Here is a 13,281-nt window from a genome sequence, read left to right as displayed (position 1 = left end):
AGAAGCCCAACATGAGCAGGCAATGTGAACTCACAGTTCAGAATGACAACTGTATCCTGGGCTGCATCAAGCAAAGTATGATCATGGTCATACTTTGGAAGGTGATTCTCACTCTCCCTGCTGCTCTTGTGAGAAGCCACCCAGAGTATTCCATCCATTGGACCTGTTGGAGTGAGTCTACAGTTGTCCAGAGCAGCTGTGGATACCCCATCCCTGGAAACGTTAAAGCTCCATCCAACCTGGCCTTGGAGCAACCTGGTCTAGTGGAAGGTGTCCCTGCCCAGGGCAGGGGACTTGGAACTAGATGATCCTTAAAGTACCTGCCAGTCCCAACCACTCCAGGCTTCTATGCAGTCAGAACAGAAACAGGGCTCAGAGCAATAGCTTTGCATGCAGGTTCTCACAGCCTCTATGCAAACACAGACAGCAGCCCCTCTTCCACCTGACATCCAGTATTACAAACTTTGCTATTAGAAAGAGGAGTATTAACCCTCACAGGTGGTTCCAAGCCTAGAACTTTATATATATATGTACCTTGCTCCTCTTCAGGAGTATATATCTTCCACTCTTTAAGTGGAAAAACATGACCTAAAGGAATGTTTTTTTGGAGCTTATTCTAGATCTGAATCAGTATTGCTAAATGCAAAGCTAATACTGTATTTAGGAGAGCTAGCCACTCTTCAAACCTTCCATTCTTCTTCTTTCCCTCAGTATTTCTCAATTCCCATGGGAAACAGGTGATCTCCAGAAAGTGAGCAAGCAGACAGCTCTCTTGGGGATTGCTCCCATTAAAGAAAGTTCACAGGTAAAATTCCATTCAACAGATTTTATTCATCAATTTGGTTTTGCGATTACAACTGCTTCAGTTTTCTTCCACTGAAGACAAAATACAAACTTTTACAGCAACACTTGCAGAGAACATTCATAAGGTAACAGCTTGGTATTTGCACAAGTCGGCTTCAAGAAAAAGCCAGATAACTTGAAAGAGTCACTACGATTCAGTGCCTAAAACTGATTTAGGGGCAAGTACAACTACAGATCTATGAGCTACCTTCCACTTCAAAACACAAGGCCAAGAAAAACTGCAAGTTGTTACTTCAGGTTTTTTGCTAGTACACAGCACAGATCAGCTGATACTGCCATTTCACAAAGCAGTAATTACTTTCGACAATGAGGCAGCCAAGCACGTGGTGAAGATGTATAACCCAGCTTCCCCTCCCCCCAAACAACTAAAAGGGAAACAATTCAAGCCACAACTCAGAACTGTGGAATTACACCTTGTTGGCAAGGCTAATGAGCAAGAGGTGTGTAGTGCAGGCCTTGTGGAACGTGACTAAGTTGATACAGCACAAACTTGAGTTTTTCAGATAGGCATTTGTACGTGCCAGAGATCTGGGTTTCCCAAGGTCTTGGAAAACAGAAATTGCTGGCACCATGACAAATTTAGTAACTAAGGCAAGGTATCCCATCTACCCTTCTAAACAAAATTTGAGGCAAACTAGTAAGCAATTTTAAGGCACTTTAAACATTATATTAGTTTGCTTTACCAGCATACTTTATCAGCAACCTAAATCAGGATTAGCAAAGCTCATGAGTAAGCATTTCATCAACATTTTACAGAGCAACTTTTTTGTGGCAATGTTTTCCATGCTATGAAGTGTTCTGTAGGACTTTTCTGCAAGTTTCCCAAGAGAGCCCTTTGAGACCAAAAATTGTATACTAACTATAATTTGAGCTAAAGGCAAACTGTCATATTTCAAAAGAGTATTTTGTTCACTTCAAAGCACAGAATACAAGCTCATGGATATTTAGGTATTTCTTTTAACAAATAAATGTAGTAAAATAGTTCTTTGATAGGGAAAGGACAGATTTAAGTGATTTCACAATAAGGCCAAGGATATACCATCTAACTCACACACATACTGTTGCTGAAAACTGGCTGCTCACTGCTGTTTTCATAAACCTGAGCTGATTGTCTTAGTTTTGTTTAGAAAACCAAAAGCTAATTAACTCAAAAATACAGTACTGGTGAGTAACCTCTGCATTTTGTAGCGATTTGAGTTTTCTATGCAGCACAATAGAAACAATGCCATTCAAACTAGAAGAACACAAGGAAGCAACGCTGTACACTTGAAGTTTCCAACTGAAGTGCACTGAATTTGCTTCACAATTCAAGTTCCACTGCCATGACTATTATCTGCTATCAATGATATTTTTGTATTGGGTGCCAAATTCCAGGCAAGTCAGAGCTAGTAAGACAGTACTACAGATTATCCCAAAACTGATGATCAAGGAATATCATCAGAAGCTATGCATTATGTGCTACATCCACGACTTGATTTTACCTCTGCTTCCATTTTTCCTGTGGGTTTATTTTCACAGGTGCTCAAGTCAGTCTGCCTTGGAGATGACATACCTTTGATACTCAAATCACATGGCTGATCCAGCCAAAGGAAAAAAACCTAAACTATTTGGCTGAATAGATTTCCTTAACCAGTTCACTGCAGGGTGACACAAACCTGAAGCCAGGAAGAGGGGAGGGGAAAGAAAAAAGGTGTAGCCTGCAGTCCCAGGATTACAGCAATCCTGACTAGGATCCAATCAGCAGATCCTCTGAACGACCCTTAATTGCTCCTTCAGCAAGCAGACATACAGGAGGGTAATAAAGAAAAAAACAACAACCCAAACTCCTGAAATTAATTGCAATGAGTTTAAGAACCATTTGAATAACAAAAACATCAGGATTTCAAGTATGAATGTGAGCTGTTGCCTTTTTATACAGGGAGTGACCTGAATTTTATCACTAGTTTTATAGTTGGTCTTTGTAGGCTGGACCAAAAGGTAAACAAGTCAAAGTTTCTGTTTGCAGCTGAACATCACCGTACCATACTCCTCACTCCAAAACAAAATCAATAAGGAACAGTTATTCTAGGGAATTTTTTTTAAACTGGAATGCTCAAGTCACATGTGTTCTATATTCCTATGTAAAGCTAATACTTAAAAGTTTTATTTGTCTTTGAGATAGCTGGGACACACAGCCTACTGAAATTTAGTCTTTTAAGGCACTAATATTCATTTCCCCATTAGAAAGATTATCCCTACACCCACCCTCAACATTAATTGGAAGTGGCATAGGAACTCAGTTTGGAATGAAGTATTTTATGAGGCAACTTTTATTATTGTGAAAAAAAAAAAAGGGTTATGTTATTCTGTTAAGACATTATTTAATTCTACATTTTTGTCCATCTTTCTAGCAACACACTCTAAGAGCCATAACCTACTATAAATGGCATTTTGCTCCCTGAAATCAGTCATCAATAATTCACATCTTGATAAAACTGAAGGGATACTGTATCAGATGTTTTTTAAATTAGCCTTCAGAATAAGTCATCTTAAGATTGTCTACTGGACAGTGTTGCCACTGAACAAAAATCTCTGAACATCTACATTTGGCATATCAAGAAAAGTCCCACATCAGCAGCCACTAAAGGAAAATAAAACAGCCATTAGAACCCATGCAGCATATTGCAAGTAATCCTGTTGAAGAGATTCATATCACCTCTTGCCAAATATAATGTTGCAAAAATATTCATTTAAAGTCTTCTTCTAGAGATTTAAAGGATATTATGAACTGCTGTCTTCCATGAGCAACAGAAAATATTTTGGTTCAGTGAACTACAGGTGTTGGGCTACTAGTCCTTTACCTAGTGGCAGGTCCTAAAGCGTGTGGTAATTTCGGTCTTTAGATCTGCAGAATTTGTACAGAAAGAAAATAACAGCCTGCAGACCCAGAACAAGGACAATTCCACCTATGAAACTCGCAGCATCAAACGTAGATTTGCGTGGAGCAGGTACAGGAGCCACAGTAGTCGTTGAACCTGTTGAACACCACATAAAGTGTGTAAGTGCACAATGCTCACAACAGTTTTACAGATTTTACTGCTGGATTCTTTGTATTAAGATTACTCAAAGCATCAGGACACCAGTAAGAAAACAAAAAATAATCAAAAGTAAAGCCATGCCAGCATCTGCATTTAGATTAGTGGTACTGAAACTCTGATTAAATGCTGTTCGTACAAGGCCAGAGCTATTTATAGACAAACTGCTCTGAACCTCAATACTGAGCATTACCCAGATGGACTTTACTTGTACTTCAAAAAGCCAAAACCTTCCTCCTTTACATGTAATATATTATTGGTATGCTAACATTCAAGACACATTTTCCAGTTGCTGCTCCTTGTTCCAGTTTTTTTTTTAATTTAAATTTGAAATGAATTGTTATCTTCCATCCACTGTACTTTACCGCAAGAATTAGGCTTAAAAAAACAGCTGAAGTCACAACAAATACAAGTCTGGAAGTAACAGCCATCTGCTGATGGTTAGTTTTAAAGAGCTTTACTTTGTGAGAGCTTTTCATATAATGGTATATTTAGGACTGACTTGGAAATTAAATATTTCAGCTTATTCCCATCACTGTAGCATAATTTCACTTAACAAACACAAAAAAAAAAAGCATCTCATTATTATGCTGCAAAAACAAAATGCCACCTCCTAAAGACAGTGGAGTTGACAAGTGACTTCTAATCACACTATTAAAATTATCCAGCTGATCTCATTTGATCAACATGCTTCTGACTTTTAATATCTCACCAACTAGCTCTATTTCTCAGTCTATATAACCTGGCTACTTGCATACATCATCTTAACAAAATTAAGATTTGCCATTATGTTAGAAATGACAACAGCAGATACACCAATAGTACTTTAATGTTGTCACTTGGTGAGTCTTTCAAGATAACACTTTTAAAGCAATACTGATTTCTAAGTATTTTATGCTTTAATTATGGTAGTAATAGCAGTTACCTGCAGCAGTGGGTGTTGTGGTAGCTGGAGTAACAGTAGTTCTAGGCGGAGGAGCATGAGTAGTTGCATTGGTGACATTGGCTGTTGGAGAGAAGACAGTATGTACACACCATAAACTTCAACAGCAAAGTCTGCAAGCACTGAAGTTCCTATACAAATTATTTTTCCTGTTTTGCTTTAACAAGGGTAAGTTTGCCCTCAGACTACATCCCACACAATTTAGGTGTTGAGCTGCATAGCATTAAGCCAAGTTGCAGCAATAAGGATTATTTTCAAACTTGCATACTATTGTTATCCAAGTACTTCAAGGTTCTCCACAGATCAGACAGTGATTCTTCATTCAGACAAAACCACTTTTCTTTCAAGCACTAACATAAATGCCGGTGTTTGAACAAGAATCAAGACAGTTGCTTCAAGACAGCTGAGAATCTGCATCAAGGCAAAGGACTTTCATAAAACAGCTGATAGAAACAGTATTGATTGTATTAAAAAGTACTTAATGGAATACCTCTAGACAGGAGATAAACACTCTTTCTTCTCCTGTCCTCAAAACAATAACTGTGAATGTCATCACTGGAATAAAACCACTCACCTAAAACAAAACTGTCTCCTAAAAACTTTCATTATCAAGCCACCTAAGCTGGGTTTCTGACCTCTCCTCCCATCCCCTAAAGATTAGTATTACAAAAAATTGATCACTATTCCACTATGTGCCTGGGACAAGTGCCAATATTTGTAGGTCTACTCAAAGCTAAACATCACCTTACTGTACATTAGGCTGTTCTGAACCTTATTAAGTTATCAAGTTGTTACCTCCCAGCTCCCTTGAGCATCATGTTTTTTTAAGATTAGACAATTCTTTTAAAGAATTTTACCGTAGAGATGGCAGAGAAATTTCTGAACAATAAAAAAACCCAAACTCCTAAGAATTCATGATTAGTGGAAATTACTAATTCAATTATCACTGAGCCAATTTTTAACAAAATGGTTCTTGCCAACTTTCAATTAAGAGTTTTCTAAAATCCACTTCTTCCAGACCTTGGAACCATTTATGTATTCTACACATCAGAGTAGTCAAGCTACTACAGTGAAATGTGGAAGAAGGCCCCATCTTTCATTTCATTCACCAGTTCCTAGTTTCCTGCCATTCTGAGCTCAGTGTTACTGTATTACCTATAGGAGTATGAGGTGTGGTGGCAGAACTGGCTGTGGTAGCATTGGAGGATGCTGTGGTAGCATTGGAAGACTCCGTGGTCGCATTGGTAGGTGCTACAGTGGTATTGGCAGGTGTTACAGTGACATTAGGAGATGGAGTAGGACCACTGGAAGGAGGAGAAACTGTAGGAGCTATGAAAAAATAAAGAGCTACATTAGAGAGATTAATGGTGGTATTTAACTAAAAAACAACATCAGCAGGCACAGTTTCAGGAATTTCATACAGCACTAAGTTCTACCGTAGTTCCAGTTTGAAATTACAAAGTTTTTGAATCCACCATACTAACATGAAAAGTTGCATGAGTGAATACATGAAAAATCAAGCCAGTGTTCAACTGGCAACTCAAGATTCCTCAAAGCAAACCTGTGTGAGATGAGCCCTACTGTACAAGCAGAAACTGTGTATGCTTTACACAGTAGAAAATTGGATATACAATACTGCTTGCAAACCTCACTGCAAGTGAGACTGAACCTGAGCTATCAAGTTCAACTATAAATCAGAGTTGGTTAAACAACTGAATCAGAATGGAAGGAAAGCCAATCAAGAATTTCAAATTTCAGCTAAAGCTTCCTGTTCTGAGAGTTTTTGCTGGATGTAGGTACTGTCCACTTCAGCACATGTGGTACAAAAAAATCCCCCTCACAATCCCCAAACACAGAATTGTGATGCCTTCTGCAACTTACTGTGTTATCAGAGTTAATCACACATAAGACAGCTTATCTAAGCTGATAAATCAGCAAGCCCCCTGATGAGAAAGCATGATGTCCAGAAGCCTTTAATGCTCAGGGTCACTCAAGTGTGGTTATTTACATCTTGAACATAATTCAGCATGGAGGGAAATCACAGTTGACTGTATCCACAAAGATAGGCTGGATATATCAGAATCTACATTCTCTCGGCTCTCACTGGCATCTAGGTTGTTTAAGGTCACCTAAGAGGCTGCTTACATTTTTCCCACATCAATCCCTTAAGGCAGTGTTGAACCACAAGTGAGAGTCAATAAGCATACAGATTTCTTTCACCCCTACAAAGACCCCCTACTAAGGGTAACAATTCATTTCCTTGAATATGCAAAAGTTAAACAACCTGATAACGTCACTGAAAGTTTAACAGGAGCGGATTGTAGAAACACTTCATAGCTACAGAACAGGGCATTGTAACAGCATGCTCTCTTTGGAAAGCGCTAAAAAATGGTTCTTTCAGCACTTCTGATTAGGAGGTGATTGTTACAATTTTAGAAACAACACACAAGTCCAAGTCAAAAGGAATTATTTCTGACTGACTGTCACCACCACAACATAGCCCAAAGCAGTGTGGAAGCTTCATCTCTGTTGGTGTGAGCCAGCCTCTTAAGTAGCACTGTCAAATTCATCTAGACAAGACTAATTCAGAATTTTCATTTGCTGTTCTAGATCTTAAACCCAGAAAATCCTATTTTATAAAGTCCATTTCTTACAAGCTTTCAGAGAAATTGGGGAGCTCTCACAAAAGTCAGAGTCAAGATCTTATCTAAATTATTCATATCCTGCAAAACTGCTCTACACAGCAAGCACAAAAGTCTGAAGAAGATAATGCAACTGAGCACATTCCTAGCATGAAGTTAGGCAGTTCTATATCCCAGACCCCTTATTTCAGAACTACATGAAGATTTGTGCTAGTTAACAATTAAAACTGGAAGGTTCATAAGCTTTTCCTATTTACAGCACCTCAGATGACTTAGCAGGAGACTTTTTTTGTTCAATATGCAGCTTACTGCCTTGAGGACACTGCCAAGGTCCTTGGGATATGCTGTGTCTAACAAATACCCGTTTCAATCTAAGAAACCAAGGCAGTAGCCAGAAACATGTATACTGAAAGCACCACTAGGCAGTTCACTGAATGCACAATGAAATTGTGTATTTTAGTATCACATATCATACCTTTAAGCAGGAAGCAAAGGGCTTATTTACATACTTGTAAATGCTTATGTAAATTGTAGAAAGCATATCAACAAAAGGCCATCAGACAAAGGAGATCTAAACACAACTGCTTCACATTAAACATGAAAGCTGAGTATCTAAACACTTACGGGAACACACTGTTTCAGCTTTGCATTTTGCATACTCCGGACGTTTTGCTGTTTCATTGACACACATGCTTTTTTCGTCTGCCAGAAAAGAAGAGACACAATATATTACAGTAGCTGAAGTCTAACGTGTTTTGAGACATTGTTCCTAAATACTAATAAGGTGTTCATGGGACAAACTGAACACCACCTGCTAGCCAAGATAACATTAAAGCCACTTTAATATACAGGCCTTCAGTATTATATTAATAATACAAGAAGTTTTAGTGTTTTCTTTCACTAGTTACTCCACCACTCAACACTTAGGCAATATTTACACCACACAATTATGCATCATTTTGCTGTACCAGTATAGCTTGATTTTTTTTTCTTCATAGCTGATAAAATCTAACAGTGTTTCTATTATTTCGTGCCATTTTCCAAATTAAACATTTTGCATGTCTATTAAAAAAAAAAATCTTACTGTCTTAAAAAATTCTACATCCAAGCAACACCTTGTCCCAGCTTTTTTAACTGGTCCTTGACCTTGAAATTGGTGAGGACATCAGTTTTTTATTCTCTGCCTGCATACCTTTCTCCCCTAAAAAAGTTACACATATCTCTTGGGGTTTTGCAGGATGTGCCTGTTGGTCCAACACCACTTGCAGAATTAGAAACATAGCTTTTTGAAGGGCAAGTTGCATCCAAAATTGATTTCACTAGATCCAATGCATCCAAGCCTTCATATATAACCTTTCTTGGTCATCTACAATCAAGTGCTACAAAAATCATTATTACAGGCAACCCATTCTCTCCTTTTAGTCTGTTTCCACCTCGCATAAGAAGTACTAATAATCCACACAAGGACTGCTTATGTAATCTTTGTATGACTTTGTCAACAGCAACTTCATCTCCTCCAGGACTACACACCAGAGGTGACCTAAATGTAGTTACATCCAATTCACCTACAATGGGAAAAACAAGGCTCTGAGACCAGCTAATGCTTCTTTGGCTCATTCTCTTCAGTGGGGTGCAATTCTCAGTTTTACAAACACTGCTGTTAACTACTCTTATTTAATGAATTCCTCTCCTTTACTGCACTTTAATTCAGGAGTAGTGGTTGTGACCACCAGGTCCATGACAAAACCTCAAAAGAGACTGAAGCACAGAGCTGTGCCTGCATGTCAGAATCCACTCGTGACTCCCTGTCAGCAAACACAAGTGACTAGTTTGTCCTAAAAACATTCTGAACCACCTGGAAGACATTAGCTTATCAACAGAAGCCTTAAAAATCTGGGAATATCTGGGAATATCTGGGAATATCTGGGAATATCTTGAATATTTTGAACATGTTAAATATACATGTAAATATTTTGAACATGTTAAATATCTCAAAGTTAAATATGTTAAATATGTTAAATATCTCAAGTTCTCAGGTAAAGACAGATGAATGACAGATAGGACTTGTGTTAATACTTCATTAGGCTGCACACAACATCCATGCAGGTGAAGCAGGTCTAGCTGGATGTAAGGTCCTGCATGGTGTTGAAGAATGCATTCAGTGCAGGTAGTTTGGAGAGCAGCTGCAGTTCAAGCTGCACATTGAGCTCTGTGGGGCAGGAGAAGCAAAAGGCTGTGATCTGCAGACCCTTTCTATAACGAAGGACACAGGGACTTACGGCCCAGCCAGGTGACTGGACACAGAGACATGGCAGGGACTGATGATCCCAGACTTTCACCCAGAGCCCATGCGGCTGTAAAAGTCCATGGATTCCTGTGCTGGAGGTCTTCTGCAGAGGCACCAACTCGTGCTGTTTCTGTATTACTGCACTGTGAATAAATTGCTTTACAGACCAAGACATCTGAGACTCTGCAATGGGCAAGCTGGTCTGAACTGGTATGGAAACCTGGTCAGACTGAGTGTGAGGGGATGTGAAGGGAGCCAAGCCGGGCACCTGTCAGGTCACTGGAGCCACCCACTGCAAAGGAGCCTCAGTCCTGGCACTGAAAGTCTCTGGTGGTGCGAGTGTGACTGCCAGAGTCTCCTGAATGGTCAGACAGGAAAGTTTCCTTAACAATGGCACAGTAAGGACCTGCACTGCACAGTCCCCCTTACCTTCACATTTGATCCACTGGCAGCCTGCTGAATTTGTCTTATTCTCAGTACAGGAATTGCAGTCAGAGAAGTTTCCACAGATGTCTAAAAGGAAAAAAAAAACCAACAAAAAAGCTCATTGATTAGAAGAAAATTCCCACTGTCAAGAGAGCAACTTCCCCCACAAAACAAATCTTAGATCTCTACCCTCCCATCTGTAAGTTTCCCAGGTTAAGGCACAATCCTCTTCACTGAACAAACTACAACTGAAAGCTACAACTTGTGAATGCTTTTGACAAGAAATAAATTCATTTTCCTTCAGATACTACTGATACTCTAAAACCAGACCCCATGTGTACACCATGATTTTGCCCCATGAAATCTTGAACTACAGTAAACTCAGATAATAGAGCATATACTACTCTAGTGAAGACCAAAGTCCAGTAAATTAATTTTGCAGTTCATTGAAACTTCATATGGTAAGTGCTTGTTTCTTTTTGATTACATTTTTCCTTTAGGTAATACAGCCAGCTATAAATTACCCTACAGTAAAAAGCAATCAAAGTATGGGAAATAAAGACAAGAACCTGGAGAAATTCAAGTACACACGCATAAAAAGGAGAGCAGAAATAAAAGTCAATCTATTTGTATTTTGAACACAGCAGATGCCAGCTATCTAACCAGTCCAGCTGCTTTTCTACGTCAATCTCAGTCAAACATTGTTACCTTAAAACCACAATGACAACACATCTACTAATTGGATCAAGTAAGATCTTCTCCTAATCTACAGTTTTACCACATTAGTTTTAATTAAGACTTACTCATACAGCCATCATACTCGGCAAACCCACACACAACCCACAACTCCTTATGTTGCATGCTCTCCAGCACACTTCACATCATATCCACCCACTCCAGGCACCTTGGAGTGACCTTTCACTCTTCTCCATGAAAGGAATGCTCCTATCCACAGATCTATGGCAGTCAGCATGCTCATTTACCTCTCAAGTAACAACTACAAATACAATAACTAATTTCAGCATTCTGACAATCCAAATAAAGCCTGAATCTACCCAGCCTTTCTCTTGGTTATGGTAGAATCAGGTCAGAAACGCTGGCGCTATTTCTTCCATTTCATGTAAGAAGATATGAAAAGACCTTTGTGGGTTTGCATCAGTGAGGTGTGCAACAGCTGCCCTGTTCCCTTCGGGAAGGCAGCACTCAAAGAGTGTGCTCATTTCAAGAGCTGCATGACTGTTGCTTGATAACAGATTTCAGGAAGAAAAAAAAAAAGAGGAAATAAAATCAATTATTATTCTGGGTATACATCTGAGGAATGATCAGAGCAGACACCACCAACTTCTGAGAAATTAAAAACCTTCACTTTTGTAGATTCCTCACTGGTACATGAAAAATTTGGCACAGTTGTATCTGTTACGACAGGAAGACAGTCAGTAGAGCCAACTTCTACCAACCAAGTCCTTATACACTAGGACTTCTAATTTAGTTTTAAACACACATTTTCCAGACTAACATGGGGGAGGATCAGATTTCCAAGAGTAAAAGATCAGGAGACGTTTTTATCAATGAGCTGTTAACTTCAGAATCTGTGGCACGGTCTGAGACGTTTTCCCAATGCTACCTCCTGCTGTGAAAGGCTCTCTTGGGGTCTTTTAAATGCGCTAAGAGCAAGTTCCCCAGCTCTCCCCATCATCAGATGCCTGCTTTTCACTGAAAAAAAACAAACCACTCTGACACCACGAGCTCAGCTTTTCAGCCTAGGCAAGCTGACGTTTGCTCCCAAGATAAACCCACTGTAGTGGCGCTCACACAAGGTAAATTCGGATACTCCCCAGACACTCGAGGAGGAAACCTGCAACCACCAGTGGGGTCTGTCCCGCCGGACCAACAGTGCCCTCTCCCGTCGAGCGGAGCGGTGTTACCCCCGGCTGCGCAGCCCCGGAGCAGCTCCCAAATCCCGCAGCGTGTCCCACGCAGGGCTGCGCAGGGAATCCAGAGCGGCCGGAGCAGCGATGACCCTCGGCTGCACCCAGCGCCACGACCGCACACGGCCAGGGAACTCTTCCAGACAACTTTCTGGTTTATTTGTTGTTGTGTCCGCGTTTTGGGGCTCGCGGCGCATTTCGCGGCTCTCGGCCCGGCAACGCTTTGGCAAACAGCCCACAGGGCCCGAGCTGTGCACAGCTGAGCGCAAAGCCACAGGACGAGTAACGGGGCTCACACCGGGACACGGGACACGCGGCAGGACGGACAGAACGACACGGCAGAATCAATCCCCGCTCCCAGACCCCTTCCCGGAGCTCAGGAAGCAGCCACGCTCACTGCCCGGCAGCGGCTCCCGGCCGCCCGCGGGGTGCCAAGGGGCACACAGCCCGTGCCCGCTCGGCAGAACGGGCCCCAGACCGGCACAAGCGGCCCAAAAGCTCGGCGGGCTGCGGCCGCGGCGCCCAGGAAGCGGCGGCGGCCAGGCGAGCACCGGGGAGCGCCGGGAGGGTTCCGGAGGGTCCCGGCGGCCAAGCGACGCTCCGGGCCCGCCGCCCGCGGGGGGTCCGGCACCAGGCTCGGGTGGGGGGTCAGCCCCGTTGGGGCTCGGTGCGCGGAGCCCGCCCCGCTCCCCACAGCGCCGGCCGTGGGGCGGGGCTGCCCCGTCAGCAGCTCCCGGAGCGAAGGGGGGGAGGGCGCCAATCACTCACCGACGACCGCGTTGTCGTCGCTCGCTGCTGCGACCGCGGCCAGCCCGCAGAGGCAGCACGCCAGGGAGACGACGGCGAGAGGCAACGTAAACGTCCTAAGTGTCCGGCCCATGGCGGCGATGCGGTGAAACGAGGCAGCTGCTGCGGCTCCTGCCCGGCGCTTCCTCCCTCCTTCCCTTCGCTCCCTCCGCCGCTGGGCTCCCGCTGCTGCGCGCACCCGCCGCGCGCCGCCTCGCGCCCCGCCCCGCCCCGCGCCGCCCCGCCCCGCGCCGCGTCACGGCAGCGCCCCGGCCTGGCCCCGCCCCTCCGCACCGGCGGGTGGTTCCGCCCAGCTTCCTCCTCCCCCCGC

At 42.4% G+C, this 13,281-nt stretch overlaps 1 protein-coding gene across 1 annotated transcript; it reads right to left on the bottom strand.

Annotated features, from left to right (window-relative positions):
- Positions 1-811: 811 nt before the first annotated feature.
- CD164 (CD164 molecule) lies at positions 812-13,130 on the bottom strand. The gene is made up of 6 exons (XM_085056190.1): positions 12,933-13,130; positions 10,240-10,323; positions 8,148-8,225; positions 6,037-6,210; positions 4,864-4,944; positions 812-3,878 (listed from the first exon to the last, which is right to left on the bottom strand). The coding sequence occupies exons 1-6, from the start codon at positions 13,042-13,044 to the stop codon at positions 3,718-3,720; spliced, it is 690 nt and encodes a 229-aa protein (XP_084912316.1). The 5' UTR covers positions 13,045-13,130; the 3' UTR covers positions 812-3,717.
- Positions 13,131-13,281: the final 151 nt, after the last annotated feature.

Source organism: Lichenostomus cassidix, chromosome 3 (genome assembly GCF_008360975.1).
Source record: "Lichenostomus cassidix isolate B80296 chromosome 3, HeHo_3.0, whole genome shotgun sequence".
NCBI lineage: Eukaryota > Metazoa > Chordata > Aves > Passeriformes > Meliphagidae > Lichenostomus > Lichenostomus cassidix.
This window is presented reverse-complemented; position numbering and strand designations above follow the sequence as displayed.

Bases quoted from the DNA above. Each gene is read 5' to 3' on its own strand.
- CD164 (XM_085056190.1), bottom strand. From the start codon at position 13,044: ATGGGCCGGACACTTAGGACGTTTACGTTGCCTCTCGCCGTCGTCTCC. The intron at 10,324-12,932 runs GTGAGTGATTGG...TTTTCCTTTTAG, and splicing joins CGACGACAACGCGGTCGTCG to ACATCTGTGGAAACTTCTCT. The intron at 6,211-8,147 runs GTAAGTGTTTAG...ATTTTTTCATAG, and splicing joins AGCTGAAACAGTGTGTTCCC to CTCCTACAGTTTCTCCTCCT.